General features: G+C 40.7%; 1 protein-coding gene across 1 annotated transcript; it reads right to left on the bottom strand.

The window, feature by feature from the left end:
* Positions 1-227: 227 nt before the first annotated feature.
* On the bottom strand, positions 228-4,455 carry has1 (hyaluronan synthase 1). Its single transcript, XM_018732180.2, has 5 exons — positions 4,385-4,455; positions 2,320-2,983; positions 1,489-1,714; positions 1,138-1,270; positions 228-971 (listed from the first exon to the last, which is right to left on the bottom strand). The coding sequence occupies exons 2-5, from the start codon at positions 2,977-2,979 to the stop codon at positions 296-298; spliced, it is 1,695 nt and encodes a 564-aa protein (XP_018587696.2). The 5' UTR covers positions 2,980-2,983; positions 4,385-4,455; the 3' UTR covers positions 228-295.
* Positions 4,456-22,318: the final 17,863 nt, after the last annotated feature.

The raw sequence follows: 22,318 nt of genomic DNA, 5'->3' as shown, positions 1-22,318 counted from the left end.
GTGACCCCTTCTCTTGGATATCCCTTGAATAAAGCACGCACTCCACTCTGCACTTGGGTCTGCCACTTCCTTCCGGAACCAGCCATGACAATATCTTTTAGGATCAGTAGCATGCATGGATGTGATATTGTAATTACATTTCAGGTTGTTGAAATGCACACTACAATGCTGAAAATAAAAGAAAAAAATCTACCTTGTATAGAGGTTATAAGTTTATAATTGCCACTTGATGTTTGTGAAAATAAATTATCTATTAATTAATTAAGAGTAAACCACTTATTTGGTGAAAATTTTCCTAAACATTCAAGTCATAAGATTTAGAACGTTTTCTGAACAGTCTCCGGAACCAAACCCAGTACAGAGAGATCATAAAGATCCAGTAGCAGACATAGGCAACTGCACTATAAATCAAGAACTTGGACTCTAATTGCTTTTCATCTGATGACCATATCCTGGTGCTCTCCCAGTAGATGTTGTAACAGAGTCCACTCAGCAAAATAGCTGCCCAGACTGACAGAGGAAGAACGGGGATGTAATTCCCTACAATCTTGCGTCTGCCTGAGGTACCCCAGTTGCTCTTGTTCATGGTTAGGAGTGCAAAATACTTGGCAGGTAGGAGACTGGTCATGTAAAGCACTGAATAGAGTGACATGAAGATCATAATTATATTTTTTCGGAGGAGACAGGCATAGGCAGCCTTCACCAGGCCAATTATTTGGATACAGCAGAGGACCCAGAGGACATCCCATATGCTTCCACTCCAGAACAGCATAATAACTGTGGCGGTAACAAAAAAGGGAAAGATGCCAGACACTATAGATTCATAGGTCATCCACAGGCTGTGTTTGTGCCACCACATGGCATTGTAAAGCCACTCACGGAAGTAAGACTTGGTCCAGCGAGTTTGCTGGTTCAGCCAACGTAAGAACTGAGCTGGTGTCTCTGTGTAGCACTTTGACAACGCTGTGTACCTGAAAGAGTAAGAGACAACTATCAGAGACACCAAAAGCCAAGAGCTAAAATATAAGTGCTCTTTACTTTTGATGACAAGCATCTACATTCTCCACACAATTCACACCTTAAATGTTTGTATATTTGGGTTACAGGTGTGCTGCTTTGTTATTAATTCAAGCTTACTTTGTTGCGTAGCCCATGCTCAGCATTCGATTGGTTAGATGTCGGTCATCCCCAAAAGTACAATGTGTGCCCAAGAACTTCTGATGGTACCAGGATTCCAAGAACTGTTGAAGGAGATCGTTTCTGTAGAGGCCTGAAGCAATGTAGGATACATTACATGTACATCTTGTCCTTCACTGGCAGAACTGTGTTAACTACAGTATGTAAACACAGGCAATAAAAGTTCAAGTTCAAGCATTATTTTTTGTTTCATTCATTAAAATATTATCATTTAAACAAAAGTTATGGAGGTGAATGTGTTACTCGTCTTCATTCAATCCTTGCACATCTCCATGTATATGAATCTCTTACCAAGGGGGCCACTGATGCAGGAGACGCAGTTGAAGAAGGACTGACAGGCTCGTTCTATGTTGAAAGCCATCCAGTACCTAAGACTACTCATGAAACTGATATAGGAGTCTTTCATATTGAGGATCATCACATCACCACCAACAGCGCCATACTTGTGATTGCTTTCCAGAACCCTGCAGAGTTCCACTGTGGCTAAAGGGTCCAGTTTGGTATCAGAATCACACACCTGGAACCAGAGTAAAGGGAATGAGGTAGAATATTGAAGTGAACAATACAATTAATGTAAAGTTATAAGATTTTAGAAATGTTTTGATCCTTACTGAATCTTGTTAAAAAAAAAAGCAATGCAAGTCTGAAATCATATAATTGCATTTCACACTTTTAACTTTTTTAGCTTGTAGAATGTTTACTTAATAAAACTGACAAGTTTAATACAATAAGAAGATTGACTAAAATGTATGGCAAAATTGTGTACATTACTGATATAGGCCTATTATATCTTCCTAAAATGTATAACAAGATGAAGGAGAACAGCTGCAGAAAGTTAATTTACAAGCACAAAAATATTGTAGCGGCGAAATCTAAACTAACTCTACTTTAGAATCACGTGTCAGCATCTGTGTCTCTCTTTCTGCTAATGTAATGCACACATTGTATTTTGTATGAGATGTACATTGCTTTGGAGAAAAGCATATGCTGAATGAATACATGTAAATGTAAATCAAAAACAGAAATAGTAACAAGTTATTACAGATAAATGCAGTTTTCTTGCATCATAGAATTACAAAGAATTAAAAACTACAAAGACTGCAACAAAACAGGCTAACTCACCTGTACATAATCAACCGACATCTTCAGTGCTTTGAAGGCTGTGTACATCACTTCTCTTTTGCCACCCCACTTTTGCATAATGCACACATACTTCTTACTATTAATCAAATCTTCCACAACTCTTCTCTGATAATCCACCTCATCAACTCCACCCTCAGCATCTGTTTGCTTCCGAGGTTCCCACGTGTGATAATTGTTGTCCCATACATAGCAGCCAGGATCCTGGTCAGCAAACACCTCTCTGAACATGTCCATCATATAGCGGTCATCCTCTGCATTTCCATCCACCACCATTATGACCTTTAGCAGCTCAGGTGGATACTTGAGATTTCGTACAGAACTGAGGCACTCTCTGAGGTAGACAGGGTCCTCCTGGTAGGCTGAGATGGTGAGTCCGACAGTTTTTGTGTAACTACAGGGTTCTTTGCGAGTCTGCATCTGCCAATGTTCCACGAAGGCAAATAGACTCTGGACTAAGACATGAAGTCCAAGAAGGAGGCCATAAAAGCCAAAGGAGACAATGTTAAATGGAGAGCTGGCCAACTTGAAGCCCTTGACATAGGCCCACACCATCAAACCCAGCACCAGCATGGCAAAGAAGATAGTGAGTACGAGCCGAATGATTGTACCTGTTTTCCGTAGTACCGGTTTTAATTCCATTTTGCTGTTCAGTAAATTTAGAGAAGGGGAAAATCGGGTTACAGGAAATAAAAAATGTGTCCATGCCAGTGTAAAAATGACAAAATATCAGACATTGATGATTAAATGCTAAATAATTTGTGAAATAGCCTTTTTTAAAAATGTTTATTTACTGTATAATAAACTCTACTAACAGAAAAAACACAACAAAAATAATAGTAATGCTCCATATACTGTTAGCCACAGCACAAAATACAGCCACATACCACTAGCCAACTTATAAAAATGATAATCATTTAAAACATTAATTTTCCACTCTTTGACAGTCAGTCGACAGATTATTCATATTGTAACAACTTGCGTTACCGGGAGCTTGAGCAGGAAAATTAATTTATTGTAAGTAGTTGAACTGTGGATAAAATAGAATTGTATTCAACCATTGTGGGAACTCATGGGAAATATAAGGGGGTTAGTGTGTTGGCCACTAAAGGGAGGAAAGTCTTAGCATGCTGGGAAGGCTGCCTTGAGGTGCAGGTTTTTGAGGAAAAGGAGTTGTCGAACATAGAGCATTATTTCCTTGTGTTTGCGCCGATACCTCTTGTTGCGTGCCGGTGTTGTAATAAACATTCATAAGGAACACTGCCTACCTTTCAGTTTTAATAATTCAAAAAACTGATTTGTAATCGAGGTACTGTATGGCAGTGTAAATATTGCATAATAGTGTATAGGTGAAGCATTATCATAATTTAAAAAAAAGGGCTGAAATGCACTTGTACATAAGCTGAAATTCATTAATTATGTGAATGTGCTTATACAACTTGTGCGTTATTTCTACTGAGCATGCAAAATCCTTATTGTAGTGCGCTGCGCTCTGGGTTCGGATGGGGTGAAGAAGGATGCACGGACAGCGTTCTTTACAAACGTTTATTGGAACACCGGCACACAACAAGAGGTATTGGAATGTAACAATAGAAATAATACTCTCAGTTCAAGGACCCCTTTTGCTCAAGGACCTTCTTCCCTCATGCTTTTCTCACCTTTCTCACTGGCCACGCTCACCCCCTTATAACCCCTGTGAGGTCCCACGGCAGTTGAACACAATTTCATTTTACCCACAATTTAACTATTTACAGTGAACCCATTTTCCCACACAAACTCCTGGTTATGTGGGTCGTTACATTACTGAAGATTCATTGATGTGCACCATGGCAACTGTAGCGTGTTTTTAATGCAGAACAATTATGAAAACAAGTACAGTACTAGTGCCATTTATAAAGTTGTAACTAATTTGAAACAAACAATACATGGCACATCTCACCTCTCTGAAATTTAAAAAACTAACTGCATCACAGAATGGGCATTATTGTTTGACTGCAGTATATAAAGCAATATGGATCTTAGAACAGGAGAAAGACAAACTATTTACCTTGTCGCGACGTCAGGTGGCCCTTAATGGGAGTGACAGCTTAAAAAGTCGCTTTTCCTTTCTTTCTGGGGTTCCACGGCTCTCAGAGGTTTTAATTCAGGGACCATTACTTATAATGTGTAGAAACGCCTTTCCTAGAAATTCCACACTGATGACATCCCGCTAGCAATAATGAGCTGTTCCCTACAGGGTTTAAGAGGATGAGTAGATCGCAAAGTAGCAATTAGTTCATGAGCAAGATGGAATGTTCACCGTAACTTTAAACCACAACAGAAAGGAACAAACCTTTTTGTTAAGATTTTTCAAAAAAAAAAATCTTTCGTATTACATTTGCTCATATAGGTGGAAGTAATAATAATAGTAGTAATGTATACTCTGAACATATCCTTCCTAGCTCAGTAGGATCGATCACTCACACTTCACTCACTCACTTCCACTTCAGACAGTTTACACCTGTCCCCATAAAAAAAACTGTCTTTGCAATGTGGGTGGAAACCAGAGCACCTTCCGACAAACACCAGGAGAACCTGCAAACTCCATACTGTCCAAGCAAGCATCGAACATACTTTGCACAGCTTAGATGCTATGAGGCCCCATTCTAACCTCTATGTATGTCTACACTGAGAGAAATGACAAGGGCTAGATGGAGTCCAGCAATAAGTTTGTGTTCCTGTGGTGGTTATCTCTTGTTGTTTCAGTGTAATACTTCTTTACTTTACCAGAGGCAAATTTTTACTGATTTTTGCAGAGGCAACTGATTTGACCGTAGGCAAGTTCCAGTAATTTATTGAACAGTTCTGTTGGTATAAGTTTGTTACATATAGGTGTTTTTGAGCAATATGAAACACAGAAGGACTTTGATTCGAGCTTAAAACAATTTCATGCAAAAGAATGCTATACAGTAATTAAGATATTATCCTGTACATAATCCATAACTTATGAATTTACGCACCTGTACCAGCATGGGCATACATATTAACTTGTACATGTAAACCTAAAAATTCCTCTGAAATATGCTTTACTATGAACGCCTTCAAGGCTACCATGACAAAAGACAACTCCCACAAGATAAAAAGCAGCTCTTAGGATGAAGTGTGAATCTTCAAACATAATCTTTAATCCCCACATGAATTGCCACCACATGAATTGAATTCTGCAAGACTAAATATAGTGTACTAAAGTCACTTGTCTCCTTTGTTTCCTTCTGATTCTTTTCCTGACTGCTTAATGTATTAACATCCAAAAGAAACACAAGAGGATGAGGTGCCCTCCAGTGGCACAAAGTAATTTCTACAACATAAAATTTGTCTCTTCCAAGTTTTTAAAGCTATTTTTATTAAACTTTATCATTGCCGAGTACATTAGTGTAAGAAATTGCCTCTTTAATGTGCTATATTGTATTCTCTGTATTCCACGTTTTCTGGGGGCTTCAGGGCCAGTCAAGTGGCATATTGCTTAAGGCTTTGGCCTTGTAGTCCTTGTAGTCAGAAGGTCCTTGGTTTGAATCCCCAATCCAGCTGTAGCACTCCTGACAAGGGGCCTTTTCCAGAAATACTCCAGTGAGAATACCCTGCTGTATAAGCAAGAAGAAATGTGGAAAGTTCATTAGTTAACAGTATAAGTCACCTTGGACAGAGGTTCAGTTATCAGAGTTAGTGGGAATACCTCTTCTAATTTGCATAGCAGCAAGTAGGGCCTCCTAAATACATATAAGACACACACGTGCACTGGTAATTTGCCACATATTAGCTAAATTTTTTTGGATGTTTGACAAATTAACTTGTACTTGACTCATTTAAAGTACTGTACATGCACAACAATTCAAAAGTTTTAAATCATTGAGTTAAGAAAAAAATCAGCACCTTATCCAATTAGTCTAATAAACCCTAATCTGGTTTGAAGAAAATAATCTCCCTTCATATAGCAAATGACAATATCACAAACACTTGTACTTAGGACCACATGTAATTCTTACCCTGAAAGCGGATTAATGAGTTCAACTCCATACCAATTCAATTCAGTTTCAGTTCAAAATACAAGCCTTGGTGAAGTTGAGTGAGCAAACTACGCATATGTTGTGTGGCTTCTCCAGCACATCTTGATGCCAGAAATCTCATGACCTTTTGGTGAGAGTGTAATTTTAAAAGAAAATGGTAAGAAGGCAAAGAAAGCCTTGCCTTAATTTTAAAAACTTCCCAATGAAAGGCAATAACATTACGGTTTCAGTTGTGTGATTTGATTCTTGGTAAATGATAGTTTACAAATAGCTTGATTATAAAATAGCAAGGAGAAGCTTACAAGCATTACAAGTGGTTAAATTATGAGACTTTCCTCCATAGGTAATGTTTTACTGTACTTATCAAAATCTTTATTTTTATTGAACCTGTGAAAACAGCTTCTCAAAACACATTACAATCAACAAGATTCAATTCAGTTCACACACACACAGAGTTTCTGAACCGCTTGTCCCATATGGGGTTGCGGGGAACCGGAGCCTACCCGGCAACACAGGGTGTAAGGGACACACCCAGGACAGGATGCCAGTCCGTCGCAAGGCACCCCAAGTGGGACTTGAACCCCAGACCCCCTGGAGAGCAGGACCTGGTCCAACCCACTGCGCCACCGCACCCCCCCAATTCAGTTCACACACACACACATTTTCAGAACCGCTTGTCCCTTACGGGGTCACAGGGAACCGGAGCCTACCCGGCAACACAGGGCGTAAGGCCGGAGGGGGAGGGGACACACCCAGGACGGGACGCCAGTCCGTCGCAAGGCACCCCAAGCGGGACTCGAACCCCAGACCCACCGGACAGCAGGACCGTGGTCCAACCCACTGCGCCACTGCGCCACCGCACCCCCCTTCAATTCAATTCAATTTATTTTTATAGCGCACTCTTGTTATGCAGTGACACAGAGCGCTTGAACAAAGGTGTAGAGCAAAGAAACAAATACATCAGACAAGGAAACAAATAAACACAAGTCACACATCTGCAGCTATGTCTCTTTCTACTAATGTAATGCACAAATTGTATTTTCTGTTAGATGTACGTCACTTTGGAGAAAACTGTCTGCTAAATGAATACATGTAAATGTAAACTATAGAACTATCATCATCAGAACCGCTTGTCCCATACAGGGTCGCGGGGAGCCGGAGCCTAACCCAGTAACACAGGGCGCAAGACTGGAGGGGGAGGGGACACACCCAGGACGGGACACCATGCTGTCGCAAAGCACCGGAAGCAGTACTTGAACCCCAGACCCACCCGAGAGCAGGACCCGGCCAAACCTGCTACGTCACCACACCCCCCTGACTATAGAATTAGCATAATAAATTATCAACGCTTTTGTAAAGCTATAAGTATGCCTACTGGCCATGAAGGAAAGAAACAAAAACTTTGAACTGAAAGTTGAGGGAGAAAAAAAACCTCTGGGAGTTCAAGTGCTAGTGGCTGCTCACCCCCCTGACCCCTCCTGGGCATTCTAAATTGAACAAGAATTCTAAGTCAGTTTACAGGTAATAATGGCATTGTTGCTGAATGGTAGGATGATTTCCCAGTTCAGCAAGGTACATTTTGTCCATCATGGCAGTTGGTCATCATCTTCAGTCACCATGGGGTGCTTTTGTAAAGCCGGCCAGCCTCCTTGGGTCTTACTGTAGGGAAACAATGCTCAAGAAGAAGAAATTGTAATACTTAAATAACTTCAATACTGTGAGAGAAAATTTTATCAATTGTTTCTTTTACTTTTTGTAAAGGCAAGTGATAAGGCTGCATCTGCAAGGACGCATTATAACCTCACCTGGTCTGCTGCTGTGCAAAGATAAGATAGCAACACCACATGAAGAAACCGTTCCCGTGGGAGAGAAGGAACCAACCCTCCCATGTCTACACAAGAGGAACAAATCACAAAGGCTGAACTAATGGCTGTACTACTGGAAATTTGCTAATCTCACTCCGTGGTGTATAAATATCTGTATTCTGCTTGTGCTTGGTGTGATTCTTCCTAGGAGGATCACCCGTGCATGCGTATTGCATTGAAGGCTTCAATAACCTGAGATCATGACACACAGAGAGGGTTTGGAAACAGAGGGTTTTTAACAAGCACTGGGAAACCTATACAGCATCACCAGCTAGTATCTGACCTCTTAGAAGCACTATTGCTGCCATCGCGAATAGCAGTGGTAAAGTGCTAGGCACACACAAGGGGTAAGGACCCTGAGCAGAGGAGATGAAAAGGCAGACAAAACATGCAGCTCTGAGCCCTGAAGCACCTATGCTATCATTGTTTCTAATTTCTACCCCTAACCCGGACATTACTTTATTGCAAATAGGTGCCACAGACAAGAAGAAGGTGAGTTGGCTCCATGCAAGAGCCAAGGAAATAAAAGACGGTGTAATAGTCTCTACTAATGGCAAACCTTTCCTTCCCAGAAGTGCGTTCCCAGGAGTGGCAAAGATCATACACGGTTTGGACCATGCCTCCCATGATGCCATGGTGGCCACTGTCTCCCAGTATTGGGAGGCCCCAGGGTTTTCTACCTTCGCATCGGCTTTCTGTCAGAAGTGTCTAGTGTGTTTGAAATTCAGTATTGGTAAAGGGATGGCAGTGTCCCAATCTCACACACCACTCCCAGAAGGTCCTTTTGATCATCTGCAAATGGATTTCATTGAACTCACACTATCACGAGGATTTAGGTACTGTCTGATCATCATCGATCTCTTCTCGAGATGGGTAGAAGCGTTTCCGGCACAGAAGGCCTCTGCACGCACCGTAGCAAAGTGCCTATTAAAAAAGATACTGCCTCTTTTGCAAAGGCGAGTGATAAGGCTGCATCTGCAAGGAAATAATATTATTTCCTACCACAATAAATTTTGATACAGAGGTGGGAAAAACAGAAACACAGCCAAGTGGAATTAAATTTTGTGGTGAAATGCCGGAGTGAACATGTGTATCTCTCGTCTGGATTTGAAGAGTGAGACAAATGGGGTATTTCTGACAGTAGCTGATAGACTGTTCCACAGTTCTGGTGCTCTATAGCTAAAGGCATGATCTCCTACTGAGGTCTTACTGATCACAGATACTTTAAGGTAACCCGCATCCAATGAAGAAAGATACATTTACATTTATCAGATGCTTTTCTCCAAAGTGACATACATCTCAGAGAAATACAATTTGTGCATTTCATTAGGAGAAAGCAAGACATAGCTGCAGATGTGTGATTCTTAAGTAAACTTTGTTACTTACCATTTTATACACTGATGTTCATCGCACAAGTAGGTGCATAAAACTCAGAATGATTCCTGTTTCCATCCTACAATTTTTTTTCAGAAGGTACACAAACATTTACGTATAATACAGAAGTAGAGGCTGTGTAAAGGTTTATTTGCGCATGGTCATAAAGTTCCTCCCTCCTTGGGTAAGTAACACATGTCCTTTAATGCTTAGACACTGCAACCCCTATTTTTGACTCATCTAAGTGTTGTGTTTTGCAGTGTGTTATGTCTTTTATGTTAGGCATAGGGTTTTTGTATTTATGTAACTATTTAATTGCACAATTTTTATAACTTGAAGCACTTTGTTGCACTTTTCAGTAGTTCTCATGACTATTTGGACGGTGTGTGGTTGTTTAGTTTTGAATAAATTAATATCAGAGCACCAAGGTGTTTGTAAGTGGAGAACCCCAGGTGCAAAATCAAAATATCACTTAAAGCAGCTCATAGGCACTGAATGATCCAGTAGTACAGCACTCAATAAGCTTTCTCCACACTGTGGTACTCATGGTTGCTCCTAGTGACAGCTGTTTGTGAAATGAATGCCAGATGGAAACTTTAATTAGGTTTTTTGGTTTTGCTGCCTTCCAAATTGGACACCCTCTGCATTTCACATATCATCTGTTGCAGTTTTCTGTTATCTTTATCTAGATGAAGTTATTTACTTTGTTATATGCATGATGAGATTTTCAGGTGGAAAATATTGCATCATGTGAAAATATTGTATTCATGTTCCCATCTACCAGGCAGATGAACAATCAGTGAAGTTTTTTTGTCTCCTTGCTACTTGCCCATAGGAAACCTCAGCAATGTTTGTTTCTCATTACAACATTAATGTGACTTCCAACTGTACAATACATCAGTTAGTCCTTGACTCTTCAGTCTTTTCTGAAGTTAGTGGTTCTTGCCTATATTCCGGGGGCGTGGGGGCGCGGTGGGTTGGACTGGGTCCTGCTCTCCGGTGGGTCTGGGGTTTGAGTCCCGCTTGGGGTGCCTTGTGATGGACTGGCGTTCCATCCTGGGTGTGTCCCCTCCTCCTCCAGCCTTGTGTGCCCTGTGTTGCTGGGTTAGGCTCCGGCTCCCTGCGACCCCGTATGGAACAAGCAGTTTCAGATGATGTGTGTCTGTCCTTATTCTCTTTTAAGGAAAGAACATACAGTCTGACAGTGAATTTGATACAACAGCTCTTCCCCCAGTGTATTAACTAGAAAGATGAAACATGCACAAACAGCACTGACTGTATCAAATTGACTCCTGACCCTTGAAATCAACATAAAGCATATAGGAATTAACTTTTTTCTTTCCTTCAATATAGCAGAAAATTTTTTAGCTATCCCTGGAAGAGCTAATAATTCAGCCATAGGCTGACACTGCTGATGAAGAACACAAAGAACAGCAGGATTACTGAAGTTTGAAAATTTTTTAGCTATCTCTGGAAGAGCTAATAATTCAGCCAGAGGCTGACACTGCTGATGAAGAACACAAAGAACAGCAGGATTACTGAAGTTTTTACTTAAGCAATAGCAGTGGTTCTATATTTCTCCTGGGCATCAGCATCACTAACCACTACACTATCAGCTGTCCCTAGATGGACTTTCCGACATATTATTCATAATAATCAAGAAGTGCCAGCAGACAATAACAAAACTTGTATCATCATTAATGTTGCTGACCTCTTCTGGGCTTGTCAAGGCACTGGACTGTCAGTTGGAAACAAAGGAGAGGCATCTACAGCCAAAAGCAATAAACATTTCAACAACAGAGTGGGTATGTCTACAGGAACACTGAAAAGAATGCCTGGCTGGGTGAAGCAGGGGTTTGAAATGACCATTACAACAGGGGCTGATGGTTGTACCATCACCTTCTGTCTTCTCTCATTAATGATGAGTTCACTCATTGAAAGGGAAGACCTAATCTAATAAACAAATGTTACTTTTAGATAAAATACATTGTATAAGAGCAATCTCATGATAAAATGGCCTGCATCTAGTTATATAAAAATGTATTATAAAAACAAATTACTCATCATCCTTATTCATGTTTAGATTGTGTTGAGTTGATAACAAATGTTGGGTGTATTATCTCACTATTGTAAATGTGTTCCGGAATCACTGACAGCTTGGATCAGGGCATCAATATGCATTTATATTGTGTGAACCTAAGTTAATTTAAATGATTTGGTATCAACATGTAATTTAAATAATATTCAGGAACTGAAATACTTGGGGTCAAGCTGTCACATAGTATTGTTTCTTATAAATACTTCAAAAGCTAAGATGCACTACAAGTCCAAGAAACTGATCTAGAAATTATTAAAAGCAGGAACTAAAAAACCAAGAGCAACAGTTTCTTCCCCAGTGGTCAACAAAACTAATAGCAAACCAGAACAAAAACTACTGAGCATGTAGTAAGCATAAAATAAGCAGTTTTAGCAATCCCCCCCTCCTTTGGCCAAGTAGTCATACTAGTCACTAACCAACCAGTTTGTTCCTGAAAATGACTAGCAAAACAAGCCTTCACCATAGTGAGTCAGCAGTTGTGCACATCCCAACATGTAATCTTCAGAACATATACTTACAGGCAGGAGATGACATTGCTGATGAAGAACAAAAACACAAAGAACAGCAGGATGACCAAAGCTCTTACTTAAACAATAGCAGTGGTTCTTTATTTCTGCTGGGTATCAAAACGTTTAACAATCTCCATTTTTCAAGACTGCATTCAGTCATAGCTCCTCAAACATGATATGTAATACAAATACACAATGTTTATGGGTTTGATGGGGGGGCGTGGTGGTGCGGCGGGTTTGGCCGGTGACTGCTGTGTGGCAGGCCTGGGGCTTGAGCCCTGCTTGGGGTGCCTTGTGACAGACTGGCATCCCTCCTGGGTGTGTCTCCTCCCCCCTTGGCCTTGCACCCTCTGTCGCCGGGTAGGCTCCAGCATGCCAAAACAATGCTTGGGACAAACGATTGTTGACGTTGGTTGGTTATGTGTTTGATCAACCAAGTCAGTTTTGAGTTTAAAACCAAAACCAATGAGAATATTACCAAACAGTGTAGGCTGGTGTTTTCTTCAAAGGTACTTACAATGATTTATTCTTGGGCAAATATATCCAAATATCATACCTATCTGTTCCTGTGATAGGTTCTGGATTGCAAAGACCCTGCATTAGAACAAGCAGTAAGCAATAATGAACTTTTGTCAAAAAACATCTGCAAAGTCAGCATAATGGTGCAGCAGGAAGCCCTGGTACTCCACAGAGCCTGGCCTGTGCATTCAGATGTGGTTTTGATACCCACTTAGTCTGTACAGAATTTGTATATTATCTTCATGCTCCCTGTAACAGATGAGACAGGACGACAGGTATGGTGCTCGTCTGTGAGATGTGGGTTTTATTTATTCCCTCATCGGGGAGGACAGGGAGGGGAAAGGGGGAACTGGGAACGGGTACGATGGGGAATTGGCTCGGTCTTGGCGGCATCATCTGCGGGCTCGGTGTCGTGCTCACTCTTGTGCTTGTGGTCCTGGTCGTTCTTGTGCGTTTTCGTGTTTCTCGGCGTCAGTTCTCCTCTGCCGTCTCTCGTGCTCACGGCCAGGCGCAGGGGAAGAAATAGGGTAAGTGATTAGTCCCAGCTGCAGCTGCTTTGTCCCCGTTCCACCCTCTTTCTCCGCCATCTCGGCGTGCTACATTCCCGTTTCCTCTTGCTCTGCCAGTTCACGTGCAAAAAGTGTGACATATACAGCTTAAAACAGCATTTGTCAGTTACTACACTTGCACCAAAGTACTCTGAGATCACAATATAACACACTCTAAGGTCAGGAGGATGTACATTTGAGATGAGCAATGTAGGTAAATGGAGTTGTGGTGGTTCAGATCTATAAGTTCTGATGTGGGCTGGGGTTCCTGTTTCCTATGTACCATGAAATTACCTTCTGTGATGGTAATTTCAATGTTATTCTAACATTGAAAACTTTGTCTGTTAGCAGAGTTCAGTCTGCATCAAAAAGCTGTTCATTGTGGATGCTGCACACTTACAGTATATGACGTTTGATGATACAGACTTTCTGTAAATAAAAAGAAACTGAAAGAGCGGTACAGAAAAATATTGTTTTAAATTAATATTAAAAGTTTTATTCACATAACCCACTTGGCATTTATTTGCAATTTAATATAAATCTAAATCTACTTGAAATCAGTACAGTTATAGGTTGTAAACATGACACCATAAACGATTACATTATAGTGAGAACCTAAAGGGCATACAGGGAATCAAATAAAGGGGAAAGGGAATCTAAAGGGAATCAAATAAAATTTAATACAAAGACTGAAGTAATGACAGCCATCAAATCTTCAACTATTACATTCTGTTGGAAAGTCTGGCAGTGGAAACCAATACTTACTGGTCTTGTATTTTTAACGGGTCTCTAGGAAGTTCTGCAATGTACCAACAAAGGATTGTCTGAAATGTGTGCCCTCAACACGCATTCATATTCTTGCATTACTGATGAAATCACATTGGTTTGAGACAGAAAATATGTTGACATTGTATTTGATGTGCTTTCCTGAGGTCCCTTGCATTTGACAGACAATGTAATGTTTTTAAACGCACTGTCAGTTATTTTATTGTTTCAGCACATGTCTGAAGTCATATATTGAACTTCGACAATGAAAGATGCTCATTTCAAGTCTTAGGGCAATGACCATCCATTTATTTGTCCAATTTCATAAACCACTTGTCCTGGTCAGGGTCGTGAGGGTGTGGAGCCTATCCCGGAATAACTGTGTGCAAGGCTTTGGAATACACCCTGGATTGGATGTCAGCCCATCGCAGCATAACCACAGTCACCTAGTCCCACACTGTGCCAATTCATCGATGACAATTATCCTGAACTGCATGTCTTTAAACTTTTGGGAAGAAATCTGAGCAACCACAGGGAGAACTAATGCAATGACCGTTCCAGGAAATCAACCCATGACTGGCAACAGAATATAAAAAAAAAAAACTGAGGGTTTATTGCATAAGACTGAGAAGTCATGCCCCTGTGAACTCCAACACTCATCCCACAACTTCACATAACAGAAATATTCATTAATTTTCACTAATCTCCTGTTATGATGAGCATCACGTCGGTCCAAACACTATTCAGAATTCAATGAGCGCCAGGCAGAGGGGGTGCACCCTGGGCAGGACGCCAGTCCATTGCAGAGTAGCTACACATCCACACTTTAACACACAACATGAAATTTAGCATTGCCAATTCAACAGAACAGCTTGACTGACTTTTGAGAGTATCCATGCATATAATTAGATTTTCTACAAACACTGTTATATCACCATTTTTTTTTATTTTTGTTAGTTCAATATGTTCTGCAACAGCTAAGGCATGTGATGAAATACATGATCATACTTCCCAAACGAAAAAAGGAAATGAACCTTATACAAATGCCAAAAGTATGATTTGCATAAAGTGGTCAAATGCACGACAGTGATGAATGCACGGGAAAAGCTAAAGAGTAAATTTCACTATTACATACAGTATATTGCATCTCACTGTAGTTGTTACACTACTGCTACAAATGTTCCTTTAGTAACACTTCCCACACGAATAGTAAGTCTACATTTTACAGTTTTAACTGCTATAAACTCTCAGGAGTTACGTGTTCTATCATGTTATTTTTGATGTTTAACTTTCAGTCTTTAGAACTGAAATTACACAACTCTTTTACTGCCGTGACACAAGCTTGCATGACAACACAATGCTTCTGCTAACATGGTAAGTTTACTTGAATGCAGATATTAGCGGATGTAAGTGACTGTTTGAGCAGTTGTGAGCCATTATTGCCACTTTCCACAAACCAGCTACATTTTCGTACAGAAGGACCTTGGTGGGCGTGTCACGTACTGAGCCGTGACGGGCACGCTGGTAGCAAAGATTCAGCAAGATGCCGGCAAAAATACCATCAATGAAATACTGAATGTTTTTACTGCAGCTGCCTGTTCACATGCATTTCACTTTGTACTGTTACACTGTTCGTTTTGGTCCATTAATTCACTTAACATTTTCAGTTTGAATCAGGTTGGGTGCCGGGAAAGGCCTACCAGTATCCATGTTTGTCATTAACAATTAACATTTCTTTTATTAAAGTATGACAAGTACACGATGGTTAAAAGTAAACACATTTATTGTAGTTTTTAAAGATCATTTCTGTAATCTCTTTGGTTACCATTCAGTAATTTAACATCTTTGTTGTGCTGGTTAGCTTGTATTGCAAACCAGGTGGAGTGAACCACTCGGGGTATTTCTAGGTGGGAGTCCTTGGGCACAACTAACTTGACAGAGGTGTTTTACTGTGTAATGGGATAAATGTTTTTATATATTGTAAGATATTTATAACAGAAAAATGTTTTGTATGGTTTGTATGTTTTTATATTTATGTTGTTGGGTGTTATTTTTGGGGAATATGTATTTTGGAATTCATTGTTGAGGCTGAGTGGGGGGCGCGGTGGCGCAGTGGGTTGGACCGCAGTCCTGCTGTCCGGTGGGTCTGGGGTTCGAGTCCCACTTGGGGTGCCTTGTGGCGGACTGGCGTCCCGTCCTGGGTGTGTCCCCTTCCCCCTCTGGCCTTATGCCCTGTGTTGCCGGGTAGGCTCCGGTTCCTCGTGACCCCGTAAGGGACAAGCGGTTCTGAAAATGTGTGTGTGTGTGTGTGTTGAGGCTGATATGGTGTAGCCAGAAGGGTGGAGTTACTGTTATAAAAAGGTTGTATTAGGTCACTAGTTAGAAAGAGGCTCACACAGAGAACAGGAGAGCTGTGTATTGCTGTTGGTGCAAGGGGTTTAAGCGCTTGGCTCATAGGCCTTATTTTCTTTTGTAACTCAATGTTTGTTTTTGGGGGGTGCGGTGGCGCAGTGGGTTGGACCACAGTCCTCCTCTCGGGTAGGTCTGGGGTTCGAGTCCCGCTTAGGGTGCCTTGCGATGGACTGGCGTCCCGTCCTGGGTGTGTCCCCTTCCCCCTCTGGCCTTATGCCCTGTGTTGCCGGGTAGGCTCCGGTTCCCCGTGACCCCATATGGGACAAGCGGTTCTGAAAATGTGTGTGTGTGTGTGTGTGTGTTTGTTTTTGTATTTGGCTTGGGTTAAAGTGTTTTATTATTGAAGATCATCTTTTTAAGTAAAGAAAAAGAAACATCTTTGGTCCAACTACTTTGGTTCTCCACTGCTGCCTCCATCCGTCATCCATACCCTCGCAGGGCGCAGAATAAAATCTGCTGAAACATGTTGTGGTTGTTCTGCAGCTCTAAATGCTCTGAAAAAACTAAGAGAATAATAACAGCTTTTGATTTTATAAAGCCTTGTTCTCAAACACTTAAGTAAAAAATTCTGGGTAATAGTTCTAGAAGGAGGTTCAGATTTTTTGTTGGTTTTTCTCAGCTCCAATGTTAAGGGTAAATGCTTCAAACAAATTTGTATTTGCATATGGTCTCAACCCTTGGAGACAATACCCCAGATGACCACACGGCGGCGTTACAATAGTCCAACCTAAATACAGTACATGCCATACACCTGCACCTCATTAGAACACACTTTAAAAGAGGGAGGCCCACCCACAATGTTCATGGATTATCATTGAGACGCATCTCCTTTCTCTTCAGATTACGACCCCTGCTTGTCAGACAAAGACCACAACTCTTTGGACTTCGACCCTTGCTTTCGAACCACGACCCTTCAGATCACGACCCTCACGTTTCACATCATGACCAAGACTCTTTGGATCATGCTCCTTGAGCCTGTGATTCAGATCTTGACCCTGTTCTTCAGAACTCTGACCCACGCCTGCTTCTTGTGTGGCATTCTCCATGTCCAGCTGCCCAGCAGTCCCATCACGGACCCTTCCTCATATCTTCACGCACAGCTTCAGTTCCATGGTGCCCCCCTCTGCTGTGTTCCTGTAAGATCTCTGCGCTTGTGTTCTGAGAAATAATAACTCACGGAGACAACATGACACATATCCATTATGCTGATATTTATAATTCAGAGCATAAAAAATTTTATTGAATATCAAAGAGCTTTAGATACATATACACAATAACTAATGCAAATTATTCAAGTTGCAGCATACAGAAAGGGAGATTCAGATAATTTTTGTATGTCATTGTAAATCACGGTAGATGGTGTTGGACATATTGATATACAGTAGCTGTCAGCAGGTCAAGATAGAAATTGTAGAATAAGTGTGTCCTCTTCATTACTCTCCAGCTCCCACATCGCTCCAGAATCTCATGCTTCTTGTGTTGATCAAGGTCTCCAGTCTAATGTCATTAAGTCTTACGAGTGGCCTTGTTGCCAAGTCACCTTTTGTACCACAACACAAGCTTGTCAGAGCACCGCAAACACTAAGCACTGTAAATAAATTCACTCACTACAGCTCATGTCTCCATGTGACCTCAACACATACAGTAGAAAGCTGTTCTGAGAGAAAAGTCAAACTCATACTGTCATATCTTCCTCACTGTGTCAAAAGAACATATATTTGCTGTTATTATAAAAATATATAATGCTGAGATCATATCCCTGGAAATGCTCAGTGGAATGAGCTATTTTTCCTCTTTAGTTAATTATCCATAATATCTCTTTTTCTAAGGCTACAATAAAATATTTCACTTATAAGTATTTATCGAAACCAGTTTTTAATAATTAAAAGCTATCTCTTCACCACTATTTCATCTGTAACTAAATAATATTACATATTATTACATATTGTGGAGTAAATTCATCATTCAACAACTGCATGCTTTTGGGGTTAATCTACCAATCTTAAGAAAGGCGAACTCTTGCTGGGGACAGAAAAAACCCTTTCCGTTGAACTTGTAAATGTAATTTCATGACACGGAACAGGGTTGTGTTGGACTTTAGTGAGGAGTTTCTTTGCAACATTATGACGTGGAAACAAAAAAAGAGATACATGTGCCAGGGAGTGAGGAAATGAATAACACTAGGTACTAAAACGTAGAACCATGATCAGGGAACTTGGAACTATGGTTAGGGTAACTGAAAAATACAGGTTTCTTAGGTTACGATGACCAAGATTTTGCACAGGAGTATGACTGAAGTGTCCTTTTCTCTCTTACTTAATTGCTGATGTTTACCTGCTGTATTCAGCTGCAGTCCTTTGAAGCTGGAGGAAGAGCCTTCTGAGCGCTGCTTCCTAACTCTGAGACACATTTGTTAGCATTTGTTGCTGGAAAATCTGTAATATTTCAAGATTTGGTTACACAAATTCTGAAAAAAAGAAATGTGTAATGATATATTGTTTAGCTTAGGCTTGGGTAAACCGAAGGAGTTTGGTTTGCTTTGCTGTTTGCAAAGCAAGAGCAAGAGCGTGTTTCCACAGTACATGCTCCTGTTGTGCAATTGTTGTTTTTCACCTTTTAAAAAAAACACTGTCTCTGGGTACTTTCTTATTCAACGGGTGAATTTCAAGCTAAAGAATAAATTGTGAACACAGCTTCCAGGGTGATAAAATGACTCAAAAGCCTTGATTCAGAAAAGTCCACAAATATATTATATTCTTAAAGAGAAGATAAATTGCTTGCTAAGTATAGTAGGGTTGTCAAAAAGAAGTCTAGAAGTATTGTGCAAGACAGCAAAAAATGTGGGGAAAGTACAGTGATGTGGTCAGTTTGCTCTTTTAGAAGTAATTTTTAGCGCTTTAAGAAGTAGCTCTTCTGTCGAGGCAAAGTTCTATGCACTTGCAAAAATTCCTATTATGCACTCAAATAGAATTCAAAATACACACACTGAAGCCGCTTGTCCCAAACGGGGTCACAGCGAACTTGAGCCGAACCTGGCAACACAGGGCGCAGAGTTGGAGGGGGGAGGTGACACACCCTGGATGGGACACCAGTCCATCGCAAGGCACCCAAAGCAGGACTCAAACCCCAGACCCACCACACAGTGGGACCCAACCAAGCCCACTGCACCACCATGCCCTCTGAATTCAAAATGCTTAGTTATATATTTGAAATGTGTAGAAAACATAGTAAAAAAAAATTCCACCACAAACTCCCAGAAGGTCACAGTGGTGATGGACATAGTTATGTAAACTGAAGTTTTCCAGCTACTGCTGTACTACCCTTGTGAAAGAAACTCAGGATGAATTTCTCCAGTAAACCGCATTTTAAAGAAAATTTCAGCAAAGTATGAACTTATTTCCAACAACAAAAAAAATTGCTGCTTTGTTTTCAGAACTTCACTACTGCCATCACAGTCTTTCTGAGCCTGCATATCCTCAGTTGGTGAAGCACCCTTCAGCTTGGAGTAATGAGTGCCTGTGACACTCCCCTGCATTTAAACTCAGAACTACATTCATGAGCAAAAATAGAAGAGCCAGTGGTAGAAGTTACACCATGGGTTCCATAAGCGCAAGGGAAGCACTTTTCATTCCAGTTCAACACGATTAAGCTACGCTCTGTAGAACCACCTATTTGGGGAGAAAAAACCATCCCTGTTCATGAACATTTAAAAGACTTCTGACATTACCATAAAGTTGTGGTGCTGCTTATATTTTCCCCTTTTTCTTATCTCCATTTCCGGCCTGGGTTTCCTGCGCCAGCTTTCTGAAAAAAAAGGGCCTCTTTCATCACCCTATATTGCTGTCGTGAAATGATCTGTCTTTTGCTCTTTTCATTCCCAGATGTGCAAGGGACCGAGGGGTTTTAGACCAAAGCAGCCGCAGTCTACACTCTGTACACGTCACACCAGTTGTTTAGAGTGAATTTCTGATGATGCTGTCAGTCTGTGGTCCTAAGCTTGGCCCAGGAGGTCTGGAGCTGAGACTCTGTGGTTTTGAGTAGGCAGTAAAGGAAATGGTTTCGCTGGTGAGGTTTAGCTCTTTGCTTGTACTGGTTGAGCAAGGATGAAAAAGAGATGAATATGATTTAAAAAAAAAACATGTCTGACCTCCCTAACCCCCCTTCCAAATGAAAACAATATTCTTCATACAAAACATATACTTTAGTGACCAAATTCACCATTGCTGTTATGAGCCATTTTTATTCTGTTATATCCTGCATATCCAAACCAAAACCATTATCTTTGGAATTTTTTCAGAATGTTTGAAATTTTCTTGTAAAACCCTCTTTGAATCCTTTGAAGAGAATCTATCACTTCCATTTTAATTTCCTCACAAGGAGTTTTTCTAAAATCTCAATGTCCACCTTGAGGTGTAGTCTTTTTTTTGTACTTGTGAACCGTACAGTTGTTCTCATCTGTTGTTTATTACAAGTCTTGTGGTAGAATATTTAATGTCCTTGCCCTCTCTGACCACACCCTTTGTGGTGTGGCTACAGAAAATCTCCCCAAAAAATGTATAAACTCAGGAGCACACATTCATCCTCAACTTGTTCTTGTTTTCTCACACTCCCGGACTGGAATTTGAGCTGGAATACTTAATTATATGTTTGGCAGGCTGAACAAGTAATGTGGCAAGGCTTGGTCTGTGAAAAGAACATTCAGACTATAGCTCTGCTGCAACTATTCATTTCTTGCAGACAATGTTATACATTCTGACTTAAACTCAAACCATTTCTGCAGTCTAAGGGCACAATAATACATTTTAATACACTGTAAAAATTTAGTAACAAACAACAGAAAATATTTATTAAACACATAAAAACATTACATAACGAAAAACAAAAAATGGGAAATACTGTTACATCTATATTCGACTCAAAATCTGTATGGCATTAAAAGACAAGGTTAATCGTCAAAGTCAATGTAAGTCATCACTGTTAATGTTAAAAACACACACACACACACATTTTCAGAACCGCTTGTCCCAGACAGGGTCACGGGGAACCGGAGCCTACCCGGTAACACAGGGCGTAAGGCCGGAGGGGGAGGGGACACACCCAGGACAGGACGCCAGTCTGTCGCAAGGCACCCCAAGCGGGACTCGAACCCCAGACCCACCGGAGAGCAGGACTGCAGTCCAACCCACTGCGCCACCGCACCCCCTTCTAACACTACATCATACATTTTCAAATTAAATAGTCTTTTACATCAGCAAATTTCTCATCAATGAATAGTTTTTGCAATAGCTAAATGGGACAAGACAGAATGCTGATGTTGTAACCAGGAGACAGAGGAAAAAGACACAAATTATCCTACACACATATTAGTACCAGTGTTCTTTGTTACAGCAGAGGATATGAGTTCCAGCCCTGCAACTCTCCAAAACTTTGTTCTGCTCCCTTGTGTTTTCACCAGCCCCCACACATCTGCTCCATTCACAGCACATAGCAGTTCTTGAATGGTGTGTATACTGGCTGAGCAGCACATAAATCTTGGGTGTGTACACTGGCCTGTCACGGTGTGAGAACCCTTAATCCGTTCAAGGTGTCTGTTGATGACAAACGTGTATATACATTTATTTGCCTATTAATTGTTGCAACACTAAATGTGACGTTCATATATTGTAATGCCATAGGTGTGTGTTTTAATATCACTATTTAATATGCAAAATTGCTTTTACTTACCTTAAAATCACTTAAAATTGATTGTTGGAAGCACAACTCATTCCTTCTCAATCAACAAAATAATGCAATACCTCTAGAACTGGAATTTAAAACTGAGCCCTTGCAGTTACTATTTATAATCAAT

Source organism: Scleropages formosus, chromosome 18 (genome assembly GCF_900964775.1).
Source record: "Scleropages formosus chromosome 18, fSclFor1.1, whole genome shotgun sequence".
Classification (NCBI taxonomy): Eukaryota; Metazoa; Chordata; class Actinopteri; order Osteoglossiformes; family Osteoglossidae; genus Scleropages; species Scleropages formosus.
This window is presented reverse-complemented; position numbering and strand designations above follow the sequence as displayed.

Excerpts from the sequence above, each read along its gene's own strand:
- has1 (XM_018732180.2), bottom strand. The coding sequence starts at position 2,979 with ATGGAATTAAAACCGGTACTACGGAAAACAGGTACAATCATTCGGCTC. Across the intron at positions 1,715-2,319 it reads TGTCGGTTGATTATGTACAG|GTGTGTGATTCTGATACCAA; the intron begins GTGAGTTAGCCT and ends CTCTGGTTCCAG. Across the intron at positions 972-1,137 it reads AGCATGGGCTACGCAACAAA|GTACACAGCGTTGTCAAAGT; the intron begins GTAAGCTTGAAT and ends TTACTCTTTCAG.